Source organism: Lemur catta, chromosome 8 (genome assembly GCF_020740605.2).
Source record: "Lemur catta isolate mLemCat1 chromosome 8, mLemCat1.pri, whole genome shotgun sequence".
NCBI classification, from domain to species: Eukaryota; Metazoa; Chordata; class Mammalia; order Primates; family Lemuridae; genus Lemur; species Lemur catta.
In genome coordinates this window covers 6,616,364-6,629,894 of record NC_059135.1, presented here as the reverse complement: position 1 = coordinate 6,629,894, position 13,531 = coordinate 6,616,364, and the positions used below count along the sequence as shown (strand labels likewise).

The 13,531-nt window shown below is 37.3% G+C and overlaps 1 protein-coding gene across 4 annotated transcripts in view; it reads left to right on the top strand.

Annotated features, from left to right (window-relative positions):
* The window catches only part of GIGYF2 (GRB10 interacting GYF protein 2), a 128,062-nt gene that overhangs the window by 72,249 nt on the left and 42,282 nt on the right, over nt 1-13,531 (top strand). For 3 of the 4 annotated variants that reach the window (XM_045559617.1, XM_045559616.1, XM_045559619.1), the window contains 6 exons: nt 2,064-2,243; nt 7,152-7,369; nt 7,462-7,624; nt 7,713-7,901; nt 10,909-11,105; nt 12,179-12,338. In XM_045559617.1, the coding sequence (XP_045415573.1) occupies nt 2,064-2,243; nt 7,152-7,369; nt 7,462-7,624; nt 7,713-7,901; nt 10,909-11,105; nt 12,179-12,338 (1,107 nt within the window). The remainder of the gene's footprint in view (nt 1-2,063; nt 2,244-7,151; nt 7,370-7,461; nt 7,625-7,712; nt 7,902-10,908; nt 11,106-12,178; nt 12,339-13,531) is intronic. The other variant, XM_045559620.1, reaches the window with a different exon arrangement.

The following is a 13,531-nucleotide window of genomic DNA, read 5'->3' as shown; positions in this document are numbered from 1 at the left end:
GCAGGGATTGTTGGGGGCTCTCAGAGGCTGCCTGACAAGTAAGAAAACAGGTAGCATGTTGCCCAGCAGATAATGTTCTGCCACACCTAAGATTTTTTTTTTGTATTTGTTAATTGTTTATTTATCAAGAGAAACTATTCCTCATCCCTCATATTCATAGCTCAGGAACACAGGTCAGTGACAAACTTCTATGTAAATCAACCCAAAGAAATTCATCTATATTCCAAAATCACTTTGCACTCTGAAAGATGCCAGCCTTCCTCATCTCCTGAAAATCTTCCATAGAATCATAATTTCTATAGAAATCTGCATACACCTTCTTTCTTGGTTTAGCCACACCAAACTTACACAAAGCTTGCAACCCCCAGGGGTACAGTGAATGCTCCGACAACATGAAACCGCAGATACTTGGCCGAGAGGCCATGCATCTGAGGTTTTGTCAAAGCACAGGAAGCCATAGTAGTTACTGTCCTTGATGTATATATATGCCAATCTCAACACGTCCTTCCTAGCTGGTGGAGAAGTGAACTGCTTCACACCCCAAGATATTTTATCCTTTAATAGAATGATACCTGGTAACAACCTAACAACTATATGGGCAAACAGGATGTTGAATCTTAATATGTGTAAAGTGGACTATAAGAGGATGACCAGAAATCAGAAGCTCCTCATTTTCAGACGCCATTGTTCAGTTTTTATTCCTCCATTTTTAGTATGGTTTAATGAAAAGGATTGAGTTTGTCATTGAGAGAATATATATTTTATAGTTGTAAATTGAGGACATCAGTGTATGTCGTTCTGCTTTTTCAACTACTATTGAGATTTACTAAATGTTATGAATTATATGTTAGCACATGTGAAATGGTGACTAAAGAATTTGCACAATTTGGAATTATCTTGTACTTCTAAAGTACCATTTAGTTTACTTGCTATAGCAGGCTCTCTTTTATCATTAATGTAACTCTAGAGACATTAAATTAGACATAACTTTGAATTCTGTCCAAAACCAATTTGTTGTATGCCTAATATTGCACTAGATACTAGAGTAAATGAAAAATTATAATGTACAGTCTATACTTTTGAATTTATAGTCTGTTTTTGAATAAAAGAGAGGTTGCAATGTACAGATCACCTATTTAGGCAGAATCACTAGCGTTGGTTCTGTCAAATAAAGTATATCATATAATAAAAAAATATTGTATAACTTAGAAAAAATATGCTGGTGAGGAAGGATTGGCAAGATACATCGTTATGTGAAAATAGCAAGGGTACAAAACAATGTGTATAACATTCTAAGGGTGGCGTTTGTGTGTGAATGAGGGACCTATACATACAAAAGTATTCCTATGGATGGTTTTTGGAAGGCTTTGTAAGAAACTCTTGATGACAGTCACTTCTGGGGAGTGAGACTCTGAGGGTCTTGTATAGGAGGAAGATTGATTGACTTTTTGTTGCATGCTTGTTTTTTTTTAAATGCACATATTATTTGTTTTAAAAAAATTGCCCAGTGTATGAACATTCAGCTTTTAAGAAATTTGTCTAGGCCGGGCGCGGTGGCTCATGCCTGTACTAGCACTCTGGGAGGCCGAGGCAGGTGGATCGCTCGAGGTCAGGAGTTCAAAACCAGCCTGAGCAATAGTGAGACCCTGTCTCTACTAAAAAATAGAAATTATCTGGCCAACTAAAAATATATATAGAAAAAAATTAGCCGGGCATGGTGGCGCATGCCTGTAGTCCCAGCTACTCGGGAGGCTGAGGCAGTAGGATCGCTTAAGCCCAGGAGTTTGAGGTTGCTGTGAGCTAGGCTGACGCCACAGCACTCTAGCCCAGGCAACAGAGCGAGACTCTGTCTCAAAAAAAAAAAAAAAAGAAAAAAAAGAAATTTGTCTAATAATATATGCATATATTAATATTTATAGTTACTGTATTGATACTTCCTGAACATTAATGTGGACACATTTGCAGGGAAGCATGATTTGAGCTGTCAAGTTTGTTTTCAAAATCTCTAGTAAACATGGCAGAGGCTCGTGTTTACTTACCATGTTTTCTTATTTCCTTTACAGGGAGACCAAATTTTGAGGAAGGTGGACCAACATCAGTAGGGAGAAAGCATGAGTTCATACGGTCAGAAAGTGAAAATTGGCGTATCTTTAGAGAGGAACAAAATGGAGAAGATGAAGATGGAGGTTGGCGACTAGCTGGATCAAGAAGGGATGGAGAGAGGTGGCGGCCTCACAGTCCTGGTAAGAAGTCTATTTAGTGAAGGCACAAAAAGACTAAAATAAGGGATAGTTTGATGGAAATAGTTAGGGATAAAGTGGAAAAGATAAACTGGTAAAAAAAAAAAAAAGACAAGTCATTATTTATGCTATCACACTCAGCCTTATTATTATAAAAGATTTTCAGCATGAAAATTTACCAACACATCTATTCAGCTGATTGAAATCACTTTTCTTTCTTTCTTTTTTTTGGTGGGAGGGGGACATATTAATGTAGTGGGAAACACCTGTCCTCAACTGCAAAAATGAGAGAAGGTTTCATTCAGTTTTACCTAAATCTTTGAATCTTTTTTTTAGCATTCTTTAAAACTTATAAATGTATAATTATACACTTGAAAATGAAAATGAATGTTTTTCTGTATAAGAAAGGATTTATTCTTTCATTTTTTTCCCTCTTGAAAATGTGATTTAACCTTATTTAAAGAATAAACTTTAAACCTAGGTCAAAAACATAATCACAAGTTCATTCTTTTGTCCCTGTAACATTAGAAAAAGGAGAGAGAATAGTAGTGATTAGTGGTTTTAAAAGTTCTTTTGTTTGTCTCTTAAGAATGTTTCAAACTGTTCTTCTCAGACATTAGATATGGTGGTAATTGAAGACACTGGTGCTTTGTATTCAAGTTCACTCCAGCCACGGTGCTGATTCCATGTCTCATGATAATCAGATGCAACTACAGTTTGCGCCATGGGGTCACGTAGAATTGAAGCAAACAGTGTGAACATGCCTGATGAACTTGATGTGCATAACAATATTTTATCCACCCTGTGCAAGGAAGTGTACTACCTTTAATAGAGGAAATTATAATAATGTTACCTGTTTTCACTTTTTAAAATCAAGTTATTAGCTAAACCACCAGCCTAGACCTGAGTAGACAATATAACAAGCATTTAGAGTATTTTATGGAGTTGTAGGTAGGTAGAAACATAGTAAAGTTAATCTTTGGGTAGAGTTATGATGCTTTTATACTAACTCTTCATGACTGCCTCTTAGGTGGGTTTTCTGTCCTTAGTGGGCATTGTTTACATCATAAGATTGAGGCAGTTCTCATCAGTCTGTCTCTTGGGCAACCAAATGGTATGGTTCTCTTCAAGGCATCACAGCACTTTGTGCTGAACTTGCCTATAAGCAGAAGGGTTTGTAGACTATGTTCCCAACAAGCATATAGTGAAGAATGGATAGGATCTGGGCTGAGCGAGGAGAGAAATTGCAGCTGGTCAAAACCAAACAAGGTAAATGTTTTGGAAGATTGAACAGTGCTTTCTCAGCCCAAACGTCCGATACTGATTTTATTAAAGGGAGTTAAACAAAGTATCCCCCACTTAGCAACTTAGAATTTGGTTAGATATCATATTTTTCTAAATCTTTCCCCCTAATATTTGACTTTCATGTCAGTTTTGTCATCAACTTGTAAATCTTCCAAAATTTTATCTATATAAATATATATAGACTTTATATATGTGTGTATGTGTGTGTATATATATATGTAACTTACATATATATATTTTTTTAATCAGACCTATGACTGAAATCCACATATTTTTTAAAGACAGTTTGGGGGATATAAAGATATATGGGTCTGAAAAAAATACTGTAAATGCATTTTTTTTCTAAAAAGAATGCCATCTACTTTCCCTCCCCTTTTTAAAAGTTATAATAGATTTAGGAGATACAAGTTGAATTCCATTACATGTATATATTGTATAGTGATGAACCATCTACTTTTTGAACCCAACACATTCAAAGTTTATTCTGATTATAGCAGTTGCTATAAGTTAACTCTTAACGTTTCTTAGACTGTAGTTAATCTTTTATTTGAATTTCAGTAAAAATTTAAGGCTAATTATTTTGACTGATTTTATCTTTATGAAAATAATATCCAACTTTAGCTCAGATGTAAGGTCTATAAAGTAGTGGTCAGCCTTAATAAGCTATAGATCTGCCTTACCTGCTACATTTAGTTTCATGAATAAAATTTTATTGAGTTGTGTGTGGTGGTGCAGCTGTAATCCCAGCTACTCTGGAGGCTAATGTAGGAGGATCGCTGGAGCCTAAGAGTTTGAGACCAGCCTGGGCAGCACAGTGAGACCCCATCTCAAAAAAAAAAAAAAAACAAAACCACAAAAATTTTTTGATTAACTATTAGTAAGGCAGCAACAAACTGGATTATAGTTTTATTAAAGTAGGGCTTCCAGCTGGATTTGTGTAGAGATTAGGACATTAAGGACAGTGAAACATCTACTCTTGAGAGCTGAACTTAGGAAACTCAGTAAGAGGGAAACATGATCCAGGTGCCAAGAAGGATAGATTCCTATCACAGTGTACATTTAGATTGTTTAGAAATGATAGTAGTATCTGGAATTTAACATTTAACTGTGAAGACTTCTTTTGAGTAATGGCTCTAAGTTTACATTTAAGCAATCTGGGTATAAAATTTCTGAGTTTCATAGGAAATAATAAATAGTCTTTGTTGTTGTAAGTAGGGATGGGAGTGTGTGAATAATGTATTCTTGTGTTTTTGTGAGTGGCTTATAAGATGCTACCTGTATTTGGCATCTTAACATTTTTGCCCTTTATTTTTAGTTTTATTTTTAGGTTTCTGGTTTTAGCAAATGGGCCCAAATAGTAAGAACATTTAGCTTTGTGTATCTTCTACAGAGAAAGCAATCAAGGATAGAAAATTCTAATAGATTAAAGCCTGCCTTTCTTTTTAAGACTTTTTAAAACTCAGATTTGTTAGATTTAATACCATTTCCTTTTTAGAAAAATACCTTAAGTAGGATCTTTTGTTCTCAAGGCTTTTTCTGTTGGAAAGTAGATGCAGTAAATAGTATGCTAGGGTGGATTTAGGAATGTTCCTTGGGGTATTATACGGAAATAAAAACTCTCTGGGGAGAATTAAGAGATGAAAAAAGGGAAAGGACAGTAAACATATTATTGTATAAAATGCCTAATTTCCTTAAGTACTAAGTTTGACAGTTGATGTCTCTGAGATTTCACTTTGACACTTCTTATTTTATTTGTACTGTGAAGGCACATCCTCAGTCTTGGAAACACACGTTTTGGCATGTGATTATCTGTCAAATTTTTTTTAGAGCAATTTTTGTGAAACCATGGAGAAGTCAAAGATGAGTGTTTTTTTCGAATATGAGTTCCATCGTGGAACCAGTGCAATGCAGAATATCAATGAAGTGTTTGGGCAGGATGTGGCTAAGCAATGCACAGTAGGTTGATGGTTTGAGAAGTTCTGTTGTGGTGATTTTAATCTTGAAAATGAGCCACGTGGGCGACCTAAGACCAAGGTGGATAATGATGAGCTGAAAGCTGTAGTAATAGCAAATCCATCTCAACCTACACGTGAATTAGTAGCAAGGTTTGATGTTACTATTCCAACAATATTGGACTATTTGAAACAAATTGGCAAGATAAAGAAGCTGGACAGATGGATTCTACATGAATTAAACGAGCATCAGAAGAGAAATCGTCTCAAAGCTTGCCTTTCTTTGCTGTCTTGACATCAAGGTGAACCATGTCTACAGTGTATTGTTAACGTGTGATGAAAAACAGATTCTTTTTGACAATAGTAAGCATTCCACACAATGGTTGGATAAACATGAAGTGCTGAAACACAGTCCAAAATTGAAAGTTCATCATAAAAAGCTAACGGTGTCAGTTTGGTGGTCAGCGCTGGTATTATCCACTACAGCTTCATGAACCTGGTCGGTTGATTACAGTGGATGTCTACTGCAACCAATTGGACAAAATGATGAGGATGCCTGTGATTAAGCAGCGAGATTGGTTGATAGAGACAGGCCAGTACTCTTGCAAGATAGCGCTGGGTCACGTGTCACACGAATAACAGAGGCTGGACTTGGAAACTCTCTGTCATCCACCATATTCACCAGACCCTGCACCAACTGACTGGTACATCTTCCAGGCTTTGGACCACTTCTTGCAAGGAAAAATATTCAGTTCTCAACAAGCTGTGGAAAACACCTTTTATGGTTTCATCGCCACTCACTCTTCAGGCTTCTTAGTTGCTGGCATAAAGAAGCTACCATTAAGATGGCAAAACTGTATTGATAGTTTAGGCACATACTTTGATTAATTGTACTGCTTCTTGTTTGAGATATAATAAACTACACTTTTGATTCAGAATTGGACATTTCATATTTAATAGAATAGGTAGCAGAGGATGCGGAATTGGATTCTAGTTCCACTTTGTTGTTGTGCAGGTGGTTTCTGCTGTCAGAGTTTTACTTCTTAAACTATAAAATTAGGATAGTGGGCTAACTGTCGACACTACAATTCCGTGATTTTTTGTTGGAAATTAGAATTACAAATTGGAACTTGGCAGTAGTAAGTAGGCGTGAGGACCTTGATATTATCAGTTGACATAGGGAACTGGTCTTATTCATAAATGATATTTTCATGGGAAGAAAGGAGATGCTTTGAGACCTGCCAGAGGGAAGGCATAAACTTCAGTATGGACAGATGTCTAGCACTGTATGCCCAGCCTATGAGTAGGCCACAGGCGTGGCCAATCAGCATTATAGTCAGATACCTAAAGCTTATTAAAAGTTTATACTTCGAATAGTATCTTTTAAACATGCTTTGTTTCAAATTTATCTTTTAAAGCTTTAGAGTATGTTGCATAGTTCAATACTTAAAATAAGTATCGTTGTCACTTAGTGATGATATATATACTCTGAGCGCTGAACTTCATTTAATTTGCCTAACTTTCTCTTTAGTAGGTTGGTCTATTTGAATTTGCTGTCTGTGGTAGTTTTCTCCTTTCTTTCCTATCCCTGATTTTCTTTTTCATATACCACGCTAAAACTTTTCTAAGCTTTGTGTCCACCTCCTCATCCCAGATGGCCCTCGTTCTGCAGGCTGGCGGGAACACATGGAACGACGTCGGAGGTTTGAGTTTGATTTTCGAGATCGGGATGATGAACGGGGTTACCGAAGGGTGCGCTCTGGCAGCGGGAGCATAGACGACGACAGGGATAGCTTGCCTGAATGGTGCTTAGAGGATGCTGAAGAAGAAATGGGCACATTTGACTCATCTGGAGCATTCCTCTCTCTAAAAGTAAGAAATTTGTTTTAAATGTCACATCAAGCACTGACCTCACACCAAAGCCAAATATGCTCTTGACCTTTTGTTTTATGTTCTTGCTACAGAAAGTACAGAAAGAACCTATTCCAGAAGAACAGGAGATGGACTTTCGACCTGTGGAGGAAGGGGAGGAGTGCTCTGACTCTGAGGGTAGCCATAATGAAGAGGCCAAAGAACCTGATAAGACAAATAAGAAAGAGGGAGAGAAAACAGATAGAGTAGGAATTGGTAAGGCCTCTTTTTGCCTTTTACACTTTTTCCCCCCTAACTAAACCAAAACTTTCCTAAGTTCATTTAAGTTTTTTTCATATTCCAGAAGCTAGTGAGGAAACACCCCAAATCCCATCCTCATCTGCTATACCAGGCTCTCCTTCAGACCATCAGTCTCAGGAAGCACCACAGTTTGAGAGGAAAGATGAACCTAAAACTGAGCAGACGGAGAAAGCTGAAGAGGAGACTCGGACAGAAAATAGTCTACCAGCCAAAGTGCCCAGCAGAGGGGACGGTATGTATTTGTCAGAGTGGACAAGATGTAAGATAGGATTTTGCTGAGGCCAGTGACCACTGATATGATAGTCTTCTGGGTATACCTCCTAGAACTGCTTCTAATGGGTGAATTACTGGAACAGATAATTTTGCCAGTAAACGCTGTCAAACAATGCTTTCCACATACGTATCCATTTCAGAATTCACCAAAACAGAGTTAGAATCTGCAAGGGTGGGGCTCAGGACTCTCACTTCCTAGGAAAGCCACACTGTTATCACTCTAGCAAAGTGGGGGTCGGATCTTCTGCATTAGTTTGATTCCCATATGAGACCGTCCTTTCATGTAATGTCTATTTGTGAACCCAACTTAAATTTCCAGATGACACACCAAAATGTTATTGTTCCAAAAGAGGACAGAAAGAGAACACAGATGAATTTGTGGCTGTCCATCACTTTTGCTAGGGAATAAGCTTAAAATACGTCTCTTCCAGTGTCAACTGTATTGGTTTAAATTGCCCACAGACCTTATAATGCAATATTATTGTTCATTTTCATGTTTTTTCTTGTACGTATTTAAAAAATGACTTTGTAATGCCTGACTTTGAAAGTTTAATTGTCTGATTCATTCACCATAAAAATTTACACCTTTAACATGGTATTTGAGGACCTGTGTGATCTGTCATCACTAATGTTTAGCGCTAGCTAAAACTCCCTCACACTCTACTCACCAGCCTCAAAGCCTTTCGATCCTGAAACGTGTCCTGTTTTCTTGCATTGATGCCTTAGCACATGCTTTTCTCTGTGCCTGAGACACTCTTTCACCCAAAGCCCCCAAGCTAAGAGAGGCATCTTTTCTTGTTTCTTAAATAAATAGCACTATTCCTAACATAGCACTACAATATTGTAAAGATCTGTTTATCTTTTTTTCTTAATTGACTAATATTTTGGTGGATGGAACCAGTAATTTCTTTTCAGTATTTTATGTCTAAAAGCTGAATGAATGAATTCATGAATTCAGCAAGTATTTGAATCTCTGTATATCGGGCATGATAGGACTTGTACATCTTGAGACCTATTTGATTTGTAGTAGTTGTTTTCCACTTATTATGTGCCTCAGAATTGCTTGTGGTACATTCTTTTGAATGTAGATACCTGAGGCCTTATTTTAGGAGATGTTAGGATTGAGTTTATACATGCGTATTTTGAGAAGGCTTCATAGATATGCATTAAAGATCAAAACCCCAGATTATTATAGTGTGTATGGGAGATAAAGCATGGATATATCAATAATCCAGGGCAAAAAGTAATGATATGAATTCACTATTGGCAGACTCTTGGAATGCTTCAGGAAGGAGATGGTCTTTGAATGCATCTTGGAATAATAAATAGAATTTGGAGGTAGGCGTAGCTGTATGAATTGGGAGAGGGCATTCCAATATTAGGGAGCAATGAAAGCTAGAGTGAGGAAGTGGGTCTGATCCAAGTATGGGCAAGAATCGGGTCCTGTTTCTATTTAGATGAAGTATGAGGTGTGAAAAGGAGGATGGTGGGAAACACGGTTTGAACATGAGTTGTAGGTTGTCTTCTTGTGACAGATGAGCTACACTATGACCCATTAGACTCCTGAGCCGTAACTATAGGGTAGGTAGGCAGTGTACCTGTAAGGGAGGTAGCAGCAGGTGAGATTTCAAAGTAGAAATTGGCAAGGCGTAGTAATTGAGTGGATATCAGGGTAAAGATGAGAGAAGAGTGAAAGATGACAGAGGTGCCACATTCACAGGAAAAGAAAGTGGAATTTGAGGAGCAGCATATTTGAGAGGAGAGAGAATAAATTGAGTTTTGAACATTGATTTTGAGGTTTTGATGAGACACTTAAGGTAGAGCTGGCTAGGGAGCAGTTGTTAATGAGGGTCTGTAGCTAGATGGGAATAGTTTAGGGCCAGAGAGAGAATGTACATTTAAAAGATTGCATATATTTGTTAGGGGTGAGAGGAAAAGTGAACTGAGAACAAAACTCGGGTAATTCCCCTTTTTAGAGCATAGGTAGAGAAAGAGGAACTGGAGAAAAATCTTCAGAGGCGGAAGTGGAGCCAGGAGAGTAGAGTACAGGGAAACTAAGGAAGGAGAATATTTCAGTTTAGAGTTGGGTTGATAATGTCAGATGTTACTAGGAGACTGGATGACAAGGATTAGGAAAAGTCATTGAATTTGGTAATTTGGTGTCTCTGCTTATCTTTGAGAGAGGAACTTTACTGGAGAGGTGGAAGTCGAAGTCATATTGTAGTAGGTATGGGTGGTGGTGAAGTGGATACAGTATGTGTATGTATAGACTGTCTTTTAAAAAAGTTTGGCAAAGAAAGAGTGAGAGGAACAGGAATTTGGAGAAGCTATCTGTAATTGAACAAACAAGGTTTCAAAGGGGAAACTGCAATTGTATCTAATTACTTCCATTCCCCTTTCCTTTTTAAGTGTCTTTATACTGAGAGGTTAGAAATAGGAACCAAGACAGAACCTCTTTTGCAATTTTTATTCTTATTGAGAACATCCTGCGCTGTACAGGTAGACTCCTAAAACGTGTAATTTATTGAATTAAGTATGACTTCAAAGAGGTACTGACTTAAGATAATTGCAGATATTTTAAATAAAGGTTTTGATGAGGTATGACATGTTTGAGAAGATTTGGGGTGCTTTCATAACTGTGTTTTACAATTTGGAGACATGCCATTTGTTTCCAAGAGGTTGACCTATAACTGCTGGGTAGATGCTCTAGTGACACAGGTAGGCACTGTAGAAGGACCTTTTAGATACATTTTAACCCTTATCTTTTGTCATTCTGTGGAGATAATTGTGTCATTCTAGGGAGAAATACTACACTTCTCCTTAGAAGTAGCTTCAGTGTTCCTGGCAGGGTTCATGTTTCTGTTGGGCCCACTTAGCAGGCTGTCCCACTTGATATTGTAAAGTTAGCCTTCATAAGTCTCTGTATTTTAAAGAATTTTCATCCATCTAAATTTTTTTCCCTCTAGAAATGGTTCCTGATGTTCAGCAGCCCCTGTCACAGATTCCTTCAGAGACAGCCTCTCCTCTTCTCATACTTCCACCTCCTGTTCCCAATCCTAGTCCTACCCTCCGGCCAGTTGAAACGCCAGTCATAGGTGCTCCTGGTATGAGCGGTGTTTCCACAGAGCCAGATGATGAAGAGGGTCTTAAACATTTGGAGCAGGTAAAAATCCTGTAATTCTTTTTGTCTCCTCTCAAACTACCTTAAAAATTAGCAGGCGTTACGTGAATATTCCAGTATAGAACTTATGTGCTTTAGATTTTAAGTACTGGAAAAATTGGACATTTAGTCTTTATTTGTATGGGTAATTGTCTTTCAAATCCTTTCATGCTTATAAGTTTCTGCTATGTAGTAGTCATTATGTCAGGTTATTTTTTGCTCTTGGCTTGCCCTTAGCTGTTTACTTTTCTTTTTTCTTTTTGAACATTAATGGAATGCCAGAAATGGTGAATACAAGCAGCTGTGGATGGTCCTGGTGTCTTCTGTATTTTTTGCCTCAAGTGTAACAGGGAAAATAGTTAAACTCTCAGAGTAGTTGCATCTTATTCATGTCTCTAGATTTCCCTGAGATTGTATATACCATGCTTCCTTTTCTATAAAACAACTTCTCTTTCTTTTGGAGTGGGATAGTTAGTGGTAGGAAATGCTGAAGAAAGGAAGAAGGGGCCTAGTGTTTAGTAAAACTTGTGAAAGATTTTATTTGTAATTGTATTAATTGAACCTTTTGTTCTGTTAACATCCCTCTTTTTGCAGGTTTAGTTTATACAGTTTTAGAATTGAGCAACAGCTTGTTAGTTTAAAAAGTACACTTAGATGGGCCAGGTGGTACATACCTGTAGTCCCAGCTACTCAGGATGCTGAGGCAGGAGGATCAAGTTCTGCCTGGGCAAACTTGTCTCTTTAAAAAAAAAAGGTACTCCTGTTAGTGTATTGATTAGAATCCTGGAGTTTGATCTATACTCGTTCATGTTTTAATCTCAGTTTGTTTGCTTAATAATTTCGAGACCTTGAGCAAGATTTGACATTTCCAAGCCTTAGTTTCCCTTTCTGTAAAATGGGGATAGTACCTGTTTCATGGCAGTATTGGGAGAATTAAAATTACCTGCTGTGTTCCTTGCTTAGTGTCTTTCATGGATCAAGTAGTTAAAAAAAGGTAGGCATTATTATTATGTATACAAGTATTAATTTAGCATCATTTGTTTCCTTAATCTGTTTTTTTTTTCCCCTGTTATTAGCAAGCTGAGAAGATGGTGGCTTATCTCCAAGACAGTGCATTAGATGATGAGAGATTGGCGTCAAAACTGCAAGAGCACAGAGCTAAGGGTGTGTCAATTCCATTGATGCATGAAGCAATGCAGAAGTGGTATTACAAAGATCCTCAGGGAGAAATTCAAGGTAGATTGTTCCTTCCTAATTTATGTACTGAAGTGTCTGCCATTATCTCCAGAATCTCTAAGAGGAAAATTTGTTTAAAGTTAATTTGAATAATAGTAGAGAAAGAAGTCAACAGACTTTCTTCATGATTATGAAGAAATACACACACACACACACACACACACACACACACACACACAGGTTGATTATCTTTATCTGAAATTCTTGGGTCCCAAAGTGTTTGGGATTTTGGGTATTTTTAGAACTTGGAGTATTTGCATTATATATACTGGTTGCGCATTCTTAATCCAAAAATCCAAACTCTGAAATGCTCCCATGAACGTTACTTTGAGCGTCATGTTGACACTCAAAATGTTTCAGATTTTGGAGCATTTTGGATTTTGGATTTTTGAATTAGGGATAGTTAACCTGCATGTGAAAATAATTTAAATACATGGCAGCATGTGATGACAAATATGGAAGGGGTATAAGCAAAATACTTAAGACTCTCAGCTCTGGCATCCCAGCTGGGTAACTAGGCAGGTAAGTTACTCATCTTCTCTGTGCTTTAGTCTCCCTGACCATGAAAAAGGTAATAACCGTAGTGTTGGTGGACCTTGAATGTGTTTGTATAGTGAAGTTGATATAAATGGTAGAGAACTACTAAAAATATCTGAGCAAAGGTAGTACTATATTACAAATGAATCCCTTAAAAGATTTGTATGGTATGTAAGTTAGAATGGGGAGAGAATGCTGTAAAGGATATTTGTTGATTCTTCATTTCTGCTTTAGAAATTTTTGCTTATAACCTGACATTGGTTGTTGACTGTATTAGGATCATTTTCATGATAACATTTTACTGAGTATACCTGTAAGCTCTCTCCCAGTCCCCTTGCCTTGTCTTATTCTCCTTCACAGCATTGCTACCGGCATTGTGTATATATGTTCATTGTTTACACCCCTGTTAGATTGTAAGATATATGAGAACAGGGCTTTGTATGTGTAAATAAATAAACAAAAGTATTTTGGGGTAACTGTACCTTCATATACAATTGCAAGAAATAATACAGAGAGATTCCATGTACCCTTTACCCAGTTTCCTCCAATGGTAACCTCTTGCAAAACTATAGTACAGTAACACAACCAGGATATTGACATTGGTACAGTCAAGATTCAGAACATTGCCATCTTGACAGAAATCCTTTGTGTTACCC